The 11,015-nt window shown below is 51.3% G+C and overlaps 1 protein-coding gene across 1 annotated transcript; it reads right to left on the minus strand.

The window, feature by feature from the left end:
- Positions 1-1,872: 1,872 nt before the first annotated feature.
- On the minus strand, positions 1,873-5,736 carry LOC147099620 (calcitonin gene-related peptide 1-like). Its single transcript, XM_085969211.1, has 4 exons — positions 5,731-5,736; positions 4,748-4,836; positions 2,556-2,696; positions 1,873-2,053 (listed from the first exon to the last, which is right to left on the minus strand). Exons 1-4 carry the CDS (start codon positions 5,734-5,736, stop codon positions 1,873-1,875), a joined length of 417 nt encoding a protein of 138 aa, XP_085825337.1.
- Between the last annotated feature and the right edge of the window lie 5,279 nt (positions 5,737-11,015).

Below are 11,015 nucleotides of genomic sequence, written 5' to 3' on the forward strand. Positions count from 1 at the left end.
GGTGTGTAACAGAGAGAGGGTTATAACTGAGAGCCTAACACTGAGGCTGGGGTGTGTAACAGAGAGAGTGTTATAACTGAGAGCCTTACACTGAGGGTGGGGTGTGTAACAGAGAGAGTGTTATAACTGAGAGCCTTACACTGAGGGTGGGGTGTGTAACAGAGAGAGTGTTATAACTGAGAGCCTTACACTGAGGGTGGGGTGTGTAACAGAGAGAGTGTTATAACTGAGAGCCTAACACTGAGGGTGGGGTGTGTAACAGAGAGAGTGTTATAACTGAGAGCCTAACACTGAGGGTGGGGTGTGTAACAGAGAGAGTGTTATAACTGAGAGCCTAACACTGAGGGTGGGGTGTGTAACAGAGAGAGTGTTATAACTGAGAGCCTGACACTGAGGGTGGGGTGTGTAACAGAGAGAGTGTTATAACTGAGAGCCTGACACTGAGGGTGGGGTGTGTAACAGAGAGAGTGTTATAACTGAGAGCCTAACACTGAGGGTGGGGTGTGTAACAGAGAGAGTGTTATAACTGAGAGCCTGACACTGAGGGTGGGGTGTGTAACAGAGAGAGTGTTATAACTGAGAGCCTGACACTGAGGGTGGGGAGTGTAACAGAGAGAGTGTTATAACTGAGATTCTTACACTGAGGGTGGGGTGTGTAACAGAGAGAGTGTTGTAACTGAGAGCCTTATACTGAGGGTGGGGAGTGTAACAGAGAGAGTGTTATAACTGAGAGCCTTACACTGAGGGTGGGGAGTGTAACAGAGAGAGGGTTATAACTGAGAGCCTTACACTGAGGGTGGGATGTAACAGAGAGAGTGTTATAACTGGGAGCCTAACAGAGGGTGGGGTGTGTAACAGAGAGAGGGTTATAACTGAGAGCCTTACACTGAGGGTGGGGAGTGTAACAGAGAGAGGGTTATAACTGAGAGCCTTACACTGAGGGTGGGGAGTGTAACAGAGAGAGGGTTATAACTGAGAGCCTTACACTGAGGGTGGGATGTAACAGAGAGAGTGTTATAACTGGGAGCCTAACACTGAGGGTGGGGTGTGTAACAGAGAGAGGGTTATAACTGAGAGCCTTACACTGAGGGTGGGGAGTGTAACAGAGAGAGGGTTATAACTGAGAGCCTTACACTGACGGTGGGATGTCATAGCGCTGTGCGAGATGATTCTATCCAGCACCTCATGGTCCCCAGTGTTCACAATCCTGGTGACTTGATGTAAATTCAGGAACCGCGAGAGAGAGCTGGCAACACAATCAGGTGGGTTGTATCTTCGGCAGTGTCGAGCTGAATCCAGACATCATACGGTCGGGCAGTTTGAACAGTGGGTCCCAGTCGAGCTGAACAGGAAAGGAGAGAGAAGGGGCGGGTTAGCAGGGATCAGGTACCGGAACGATTGCGTGCCGTGCTCTTTGACCTCTAATAATGTATTAAACGGCTCCTTAATCAGATTAACCAAGGCGAACGTGCTAACTGCACCCCCCCAAAAAAAATTGTTTTTATCGATTATTATGGGCTGGCAGGGTACCCATGACTTTGCTAAACGAAGGAGTCACTGTTTTATAGACAGAGAAAGTGTTACAGGAAGGAAGGGTGACGTTACAGGAAGTGCTCTCTGTCGGCCAGATTTTGAATGTGTTCCAGATTGCCGGTCCAGTTGTTTCAATCTAGGGTCTGTAATGATGTAGATTGAACATCTGTAAATGTTCATTTAATTCACCCCGTGGCCGAATTGCCTGCTGACACTCGCTGTCCACTCCCACACATGAAGAATGGCGGCTGGAGTGAGGCAGCAGAGGCTGCCGCCCCGTCCCGCCCCCTTCCTTGTCGCCCCGACTGTGCAATTACCCGAAGGCTCTACCTGTGCGCGTCAGTAGAGTTCCTGCGTTTGAAGCCCTCGTCGCTTTCTCCCGAACGCCTTCGCCCCGACGTAGGTGGGAATGAAGCTGCTGCTTCTCAGCGCCCCGGAGCGGCTCAGGAAGTTGGCCAGGCGATGCGTGACACAGGTGGCTGTGTTGCAGGAACGCTTCTGCTTGCGGAGTGGGAGGGGCCTGTGAGGAAAGATCGGAAAAGACAGGGTTAACATTGCTGACATGGCCGTCCGGCAATCGGGACAGGAGGTAGACTGAGAGAGAGGGAGGGGAGAAGGCAGAGCGGCAGACAGAGAGAGAGAGACAGACAGGCAGACAGAGCGGCAGACAGACAGATAGAGGCAGACAGAGAGAGAGAGACAGACAGAGCGGCAGACAGACAGATAGAGGCAGACAGAGAGAGAGAGAGACAGACAGAGCGGCAGACAGACAGAGCGACAGACAGAGAGAGACAGACAGAGACAAACAGACAGACAGACAGAGAGACAGAGGCAGACAGACAGAGCGGCAGACAGACAGGCAGAGAGAAGCAGACAGAGAGAAACAGACAGACAGAGGCAGACAGACAGACAGAGAGAAACAGACAGACAGCAGGGCAGAGAGACAGATAGCGAGACAGACAGTCAGAAAGGCATAAAGACAGAGAGGCAGAAAGGTGGACTGACTGACAGATGGGAGGCACCTTCTCGATCGCTGGTTATGATGCTCCTGCACGTAGGATATTGCAGGATTGAGCAGCTGCAGTTGCCGTGTCGATCCTGCTAAAGAGTGTCCATCCACACCGCGGATAAGAATCTTTCCTAAGTGTCGGCCCGCTGGAGATCTAAAACAGATCAAAGCCCAGGTGTCAGCTACTGGCCCGAACAAAGAAAAGGCACTCAGTCAGAACACCAGGCATATAAACCTCAGCACACGCTCCACCCTCGCCTCTGGGTCAGAAGGTTGTGGGTTCAGACCCACTCCAAAGACTTGAGCACAAAAATCCAGGTTGACACTCCCAGTGCAGTACTGAGGGAGTGCCGCACTGTCGGAGGGTCAGTACTGAGGGAGCGCCGCACTGTCGGAGGGGCAGTACTGAGGGAGCGCCGCAGTGTCGGAGGGGCAGTACTGAGGGAGCGCCGCACTGTCGGAGGGGCAGTACTGAGGGAGCGCCGCACTGTCGGAGGGGCAGTACTGAGGGAGCGCCGCACTGTCGGAGGGGCAGTACTGAGGGAGCGCCGCACTGTCGGAGGGGCAATACTGAGGGAGCGCCGCACTGTCGGAGGGGCAATACTGAGGGAGCGCCGCACTGTCGGAGGGGCAGTACTGAGGGAGCGCCGCACTGTCGGAGGGGCAATACTGAGGGAGCGCCGCACTGTCGGAGGGGCAGTACTGAGGGAGCGCCGCACTGTCGGAGGGGCAGTACTGAGGGAGCGCCGCACTGTCGGAGGGGCAGTACTGAGGGAGAGCCGCACTGTCGGAGGGGCAGTACTGAGGGAGCGCCGCACTGTCGGAGGGGCAGTACTGAGGGAGCGCCGCACTGTCGGAGGGGCAGTACTGAGGGAGCGCCGCACTGTCAGAGGGGCAGTACTGAGGGAGCGCCGCACTGTCGGAGGGGCAGTACTGAGGGAGCGCCGCACTGTCGGAGGGGCAGTACTGAGGGAGCGCCGCACTGTCGGAGGGGCAGTACTGAGGGAGCGCCGCACTGTCGGAGGGGCAGTACTGAGGGAGCGCCGCACTGTCGGAGGGGCAGTACTGAGGGAGCGCCGCACTGTTGGAGGGGCAGTACTGAGGGAGCGCCGCACTGTCGGAGGGGCAGTACTGAGGGAGCGCCGCACTGTCGGAGGGGCAATACTGATGGAGCGCCGCACTGTCGGAGGGGCAATACTGAGGGAGCGCTGCACTGTCGGAGGGGCAGTACTGAGGGAGCGCCGCACTGTCGGAGGGGCAATACTGAGGGAGCGCCGCACTGTCGGAGGGGCACTACTGAGGGAGCGCCGCACTGTCGGAGGGGCAGTACTGAGGGAGCGCCGCACTGTCTGAGATGCTGTCTTTCAGATGAGACGTTAAACCAAGGCCTCGTCTGCTCTCTCAGGTGGATGTAAAAGATCCCATGGCCACTATTTCGAAGAAGAGCAGGGGAGTTATCCCCGGTGTCCTGGGGCCAATATTTATCCCTCAATCAACATCACTAAAACAGATGATCTGGTCATTATCACATTGCTGTTTGTGGGAGCTTGCTGTGCGCAAATTGGCTGCTGCATTTCCCACATTACAACAGTGACTACACTTCAAAAAGTACTTCATTGGCTGCAAAGCGCTTTGGGACGTCCTGAGGTGGTGAAAGGCGCTATAGAAATGCAAGTCTTTATCCTTCTTTCAAAACTGGCCGAGGGATTTCTCGGTTCCAACCAAGGGAGCAACAAGATACAAAATCTACCCCCTTTACCCTTCCGCGATGCCTCAGTGGGTGAATAAAGCACCTGGTGTGTTAACAGGAAGCTCCCGTGTCCGATTGCTGATCTGTGCTGTGTTAGTGGATCTCAGATTGGGTGGTGTTGGGAACCTCAGTGCTCCTGGGCGAGTTATCAAGTTGAAAAGATCAGCTCAGGTTCCCTCTCCTGATCACTGCCCCTGGAAAGTGCGTCTGTTGAGGCTACTATCAGGCTCAGTTGTGATACACCCCATGGGCGAATAACTGGCTCAGGAGGGACTCTGGCGTCACGGGACCGCACTGCGGCCAGTGTCAGCGCCACAGGAGAGGGACAGGGAGAGCTCTGGTAAACAAACAAGACGCCCACCCGACCAGGTTCCCCCGACCCACCCGCTCGACCGCCTTGCCTGATCCGGAGCCGAAATGAGAGGCAAAGCCCACCGAGAGCGAGGATCACCCACCTGAGAGAGGAAAGGTCTGAATCAGTCGTCACTGCCATCGCACAAGCCAGGATCATCGACAGGGGGAAGGTCAGCAGAACCATGGCAACCTGAAAATAACACGTGACAGGGTGAGAGAGCAGCGCTAGCCTATCCCTCACTGGGCAAAGTACCGACCAGAATAGGCACCACGCCCTCAGCATAAGACGCTCAATTATAACTTCTTCGGCAGCACCTCCCAAACCCGCGACCTCCACCACCTAGAAGGACAAGGGGCAGCAGGCGCAGGGGAACACCACCACCTCCAAGTTCCCCTCCGAGTCAGACACCATCCCAACTTGGAAATATATCATAACATAAGAAACAGGAGCAGGAGTCGGCCATTCGGCCCCTCGAGCCTGCTCCCGCCATTCAATAAGATCATGGCTGATCCAATCTTGGCCTCAACTCCACTTTCCCGCTCTCTCCCCATAACCCTCGACTCCCCTGTAGCTCAAATGTCTGTCAATCTCTGCCTTGAATATATCGGCCGTTCCTTCATCGTCGCTGGGTCAAAATCCTGGAACTCCCTCCCTAACAGCACTGTGGGAGCACCTTCACCACACGGACTGCAGCGGTTCAAGAAGGCGGCTCACCACCACCTTCTCAAGGGCAACTAGGGATGGGCAATAAATGCCGGCCTTGCCAGCGATGCCCACATCCCAGGAACGAATTTAAAAAATCACGGTCTCTGTGACACCTGGCCCTCTGCAGCAGAACCCCATGGCCAGCAGAAGGGGGAAAAAATTAGTCCGGGTTCCCACTCCTAATCTCCAACTGGTGGGAGCGGCCCCTTGGCATAAATTTATCGTGGCTGAGGTGTGCAGGGCATAACCCTCTCCCATAAAGAGTGGACACTGGGCAGAGATTCAGCCTGTGGAACCATCGCCCTGCGAGAGTCAGGCGAGGAGAGCTGAACACTGATGGGAGGGAGAAAAGCAGATATAACAGTATGAGGACAATACCGTCATTGTGCCCAGTGCACCTTGTGATGTGTCGGAGAGACATGGAACAGCACTGTAAAAATGAAAAGTTTCTCTCTCTCTCTCTCTCTCCCTCGCTGTTTAAACTGAAAGGAAGTGCTAATCAGGACAATAAGTTACGATGAAATGGAACAGCCAGCCCTTACCTGTCTGTGCAGCGCCGCTGGGTAAAAGCCTTGTCTCCCCGTGCTCTGGGACTCTGCAATTTCTGCCTGTGATGCTCTCGGAGTCAGCATGCAGTCTTTTATAGATCCGAGGGCAGACTGGAAAAGGTGTAGGTGTCAGTGTGATGGGACGCAGCCAATCTCTAAGGAGTGGTTTTGTTCCTGTTCTCTGGTGACAGGAATCATGTGGCGGCTCATTCTCCGTGAGGTGGCACCATCCTCCGGTACATCAATAGAAGGAAAAAGCAAATTTGTCTCCCAGTTCTGGAATCCACCTCTCTCTCAATTCACAATTCACAATTCAAATCGCTTTATTGGCATGATAAGTTACATCTTATGTTGCCAAAGCATCAAAATACATTTATGGTTTAGCGCATAAACGCAGTTCTATTCATACAGTGTATAAACAGGTATATCCCTGAGTGTATAAATATACATTCGCATTGTTTATATATATTCTTTTCTTAGTTTACTGGTTGTCCCTCTGTTCATGGCAAGCTGTAACATAGTGTGCCGCCAGTGTTATACAGCTTCTCTCCTCTCCCAGTAGGAATGGGAGTTTTTGGTTGTCATTCAGATTTCTGAAATCAGGGCATATTTGTGAGAATTTTTGGTAGAAATTCTCCCTGATGCCCTGATATTTTCCACAAGCTGTGAGGAAGTGCATCTCCTCTCACTCTCCTCCTTTCAGACCCTCCTTAAAACCCTCCTCCGACCAAGTGTGTGGCCACCCTTCCCAATACCTCCCTGTTTGCCCCGGTGTCCATTTCTGACTGATTACGCTGTTACAAAGCTCCTTGGGGTCGCTTCACTACATTATAGGTGCCATATAAAGGCAAGATATTGTTGTTGTACACCAGACGGAGCACAGCGCTCAGCTCTGGTCTCCATATTATAAAAAGGATATAGAAGCACTGGGGAAGGTACAAAAAAAATATTTTTTACGAGGTTGATAGCAGAACTGAGAGGTTATAACTATCGGGAAAGATTGAACAGGCGGGGGCTCTTTTCTCTAGAAAAGAGAAGGCTGAGGGGTGACCTGATCGAGGTCTGTAAGGTTAGGAAAAGTTTCGATAGGGTAGACGTAGAGAAGATGTTTCCACTTGTGAGGGAGACCGAAACTAGGGGCCATCAATATAAGATAGTCACTGATAAATCCAATCGGGAATTCAGGAGAAACTTGAGAGAGTGGTGAGAATGTGGAACTCGCTACCACAGGGAGTGGTTGAGGCGAATAGAACAGATGCATTTAAGGGGAAGCTGGATAAACAGATGAGGGAGAAAGGAGTAGAAGGATATGCTGATGGGGTGAGATGAAGAGGGGTGGGAGGAGGCTCGAGTGGAGCATAAATTATTTGGGCTGAATGGCCTATTTCTGTGCTGTACATTCTAGGTAATTCATTGGATACGACTAAGAGATGGATCAGCACCTTACTGAATTCACCCCCAGTTAGTCCTCCCTATGTGAAGACGCTGACTATTACTGGGGTACGGTTCCACGGGGGTCGGGGGGGGATTCGTAGCCCTCCAGTCTCACTGAGTGGGTCATCCTTCACATGTGAGACCAAAGCAGTCACAAAGGTTGAAGATCTCCCGCAGCCCTCAAAGAGTTAACACAGCTGGAATCACGTAGGCACTGTGCTGTGGTGAAAGGAAAATTCAATAGAAACAGACTGAGGGACAGAAGCAACGAGAGCGAGGGGGGAGGACTTGTTAAAAGAGGCAGAAACACAGCGAAGGAGAGATAGACAAAGAGAACGTGAGTGGATGAGATAAAAGGAAAGTGAAATAAAAGAGAGCAAAATAGAGAGTAAGTCAATCGTGGCTCAGTGGGTAACACTCGCACCTGTGAGTCAGAATCTCGTCGGTTCAAGTTCCCACTCCAGAGACTTGAGCTCAAAATCTAGGCTGACACTCCCAGTGCAGTACTGAGGGAGCGCCGCACTGTCGGAGGGTCAGTACTGAGGGAGTGCCGCACTGTCGGAGGGGCAGTACTGAGGGAGCGCTGCACTGCCGGCGGATCAGTACCGAGGGAGCACCGCACTGTCGGAGGGGCAGTACTGAGGGAGCGCTGCACTGCCGGCGGATCAGTACCGAGGGAGCGCCGCACTGTCGGAGGGGCAGTACTGAGGGCGTGCTACACTGTCGGAGGTGCAGTCTTTCAGATGAGACGTTAAACCGAGGCCTCGTCTGCTCTCTCAGGTGGATGTAAAAGATCCCATGGCCACTATTTCAAAGAAGAGCAGGGGGGAGTTCTCCCTGATGTCCTGGGACCAACATTTATCCCTCAACCAACATCACTAAAACAGATGATCTGGTCATTATCGCATTTGTGGGATTTTGCTGTGCGCAACTTGGCTGTTGCATTTCCTACATTACAACAGTGACCACACTTCAAAAAAAAAGTTCTTCATTGGCTGTAAAGCGCTTTGGGACGTCCTGAGGTTGTGAAAGGAGCTATAGATAATGCAAGTCTTTCTTATTTCCAGCAGTTTCTGGTCTGTCTTCCTTTTACTGATCCTCGCTGTGGTTTGATATCAAGCTCCTGGGGCTGGAGTTTCCACACTGGGTGCCACGGGGAAACTGGGCACCAATTGCGCTCGAAATTACCGCTGGTTTTCCGAAGTGAAGCTACTGACGTAAGAAAACTACTAGGCACTTGGTCTAAGCGTTAAACAAGGCTTTAAACAACTGTTTTATAACATGTAGGTCTAGTTGTGTCCTTCACTAGTTCCTGTTAAGAATGTCCTGCACAAGCTGGGCCCGTGCCCGAGTATTTATACTCTCCCTGGACAGCGCCACCCGCAGGCCGCTCAGTATTATTTCATAAGCCTTTCTTTCATGAATGACTGATTCATGTCAGTTACGGTTGAAGTTTTCGCCCAAACTCATTTGCAGAAACTCAAATGTAACATCTTCCATGAACCAGTGCAATTGGGCAATGAAATAGAACGGATCTGTTTACGTTTATTTCCTTTGCATTAAATAATATCTCTTGCTGTATTTGTGAGCAGTAGCCTGGGGCGGCCTTACCAATACCACTGAAATCAATCGTTTTTATTCAGAGGACATTAATAAACTTGCAGAATGGGCAAGTCAGAAATGGGGATGTTCGCTGATGACTGCACAGTGTTCAGCGCCATTCACAACTCCTCAGATAATGAAGCAGTCCATGCCCACATGCAACAAGACCTGGACGACGTTCAGGCTTGGGCTGATAAGTGGCAGGTAACATTCGCGCCACACAAGTGTCAGGCAATGACTATTTCCAACAAGCGAGAGTCTAACCACCGCCCCTTGACATTCAACGGCATTACCATCGCCGAATCCCCCACCATCAACATCCTGGGGGTCACCATTGACCAGAAACTTAACTGGACCAGCCACATAACTACTGTGGCAACAAGAGCAGGTCAGAGGCTGGGTATTCTGTGGCGAGTGTCTCACCTCATGACTTCCCCAAAGCCTTTCCACCATCTACAAGGCACAAGTAAGGAGTGTGATGGAATACTCTCCACTTGCCTGGATGAGTGCAGCTCCAACAACACTCAAGAAGCTCGACACCATCCAGGACAAAGCAGCCCGCTTGATTGGCACCCCATCCACCAACTTAAACATTCACTCCCTCCACCACTGGTGTACCGTGGCTGCAGTGTGTACCATCTACAAGATGCACTGCAGCAACTCGCCAAGGCTTCTTCGGCAGCACCTCCCAAACCCGCGACCTCTTCCACCTAGAAGGACGAGGGCAGCAGGCGCATGGGAACACCACCACCTCCAAGTTCCCCTCCAAGTCACACACCATCCTGCCTTAGAAGTATATCGCCGTTCCTTCCTCGTCGCTGGGTCAAAATCTTGCAACTCCCTCCCTAACAGCACTGTGGGAGCACCTTCACCACACGGACTGCAGCGGTTCAAGAAGGCGGCTCACCACCACCTTCTCAAGGGGCAATTAGGGATGGGCAATAAATGCCGGCCTTGCCAGCAATGTTCACATCCCATAAACAAATACAAAAAAAAAGTAATTGGCAACTGAAGTTCAACAGATAAATGTGAGGTATTTTATTTTGGTCGGAAGAATAGGGAGGTCACTTATCACTTGGAGGGTGCGAGTCTAGGTGGGGTAGAGGAACAAAGTGATCTCGGAGTACAAATACACAAATCACTAAAAGTTGCGACACAGGTTAGCACGGCCATAAAAAAAGCAAACCAAGCACTAGGGTTTATTTCTAGAGGGATAGAATTGAAAAGTAGGGAAGTTATGCTAAACCTGTATCGAACCTTGGTTAGACCACACTCGGAGCACTGCGTACAGTTCTGGTCGCCATATTATAAAAAGGATATAGAGGCACTGGAGAGGGTGCGGAGAAGATTTACAAGGATGATACCAGAAATGCAAGGGTATACATATCAGGAAAGGATGAACAGGCTGGGTCTCTTTTCTCTTGAAAAAAGAAGGCTGAGGGGTGACCTAATAGAGGTCTTTAAAATGATGAAAGGTTTTGATGGAGTGGATACAGAGAGAATGTTTCCATTTGTGGGGAAGAGCATAACTAGAGGCCATCAATATAAGATAGTCACCAAGAAATCCAATAGGGAATTCAGGAGAAACTTCTTTACCCAGAGAGTGGTGAGAATGTGGAACTCGCTGCCACAGGGAGTGGTTGAGGAGAATAGTATCGATGCATTTAAGGGGAAGTTGGATAAACACATGAGGGCGAAGGGAATAGAGGGTTACGCTGATAGATTTAGATGAGGAAAGACGGGAGGAGGCTCGAGTGGATCATAAACGCCGGCATGGACTGGTTGGGCCGAATGGCCTGTTTCTGTGCCGTGTATCCGATGTAATTCTGTGTAGTGTCTAGTCCAGCAACTGTGAGTAGCCCGACATTAAATCACTGAAAATAATTTTTAAAAACTGCACTGAACCCTTAACTAGCTTCATTGGTGTACAGTCGTCAGTTTTACAGTTAATATTCTTTCATTTGTAAAAATTTAAAACGTGCCTGTTGGAGCCCGTACACCTGAAAAACAGCATCATTGGCAGAGCCGCCTCGATTGCTGCAAACAGGCGCACCCGGAGGAAACTCGCCGCGGTGTGTC

Source organism: Somniosus microcephalus, chromosome 28 (genome assembly GCF_052327205.1).
Source record: "Somniosus microcephalus isolate GS21.2 chromosome 28, FLI_Smic_1.0, whole genome shotgun sequence".
Classification (NCBI taxonomy): domain Eukaryota; kingdom Metazoa; phylum Chordata; class Chondrichthyes; order Squaliformes; family Somniosidae; genus Somniosus; species Somniosus microcephalus.

Coding starts and splice junctions, on each gene's coding strand:
- LOC147099620 (XM_085969211.1), bottom strand. Junction 2,697..4,747: donor TCAGACCTTTCCTCTCTCAG/GTGGGTGATCCT, acceptor GATCTGTTTTAG/ATCTCCAGCGGGCCGACACT. Junction 2,054..2,555: donor CATAACCAGCGATCGAGAAG/GTGCCTCCCATC, acceptor CTTTCCTCACAG/GCCCCTCCCACTCCGCAAGC.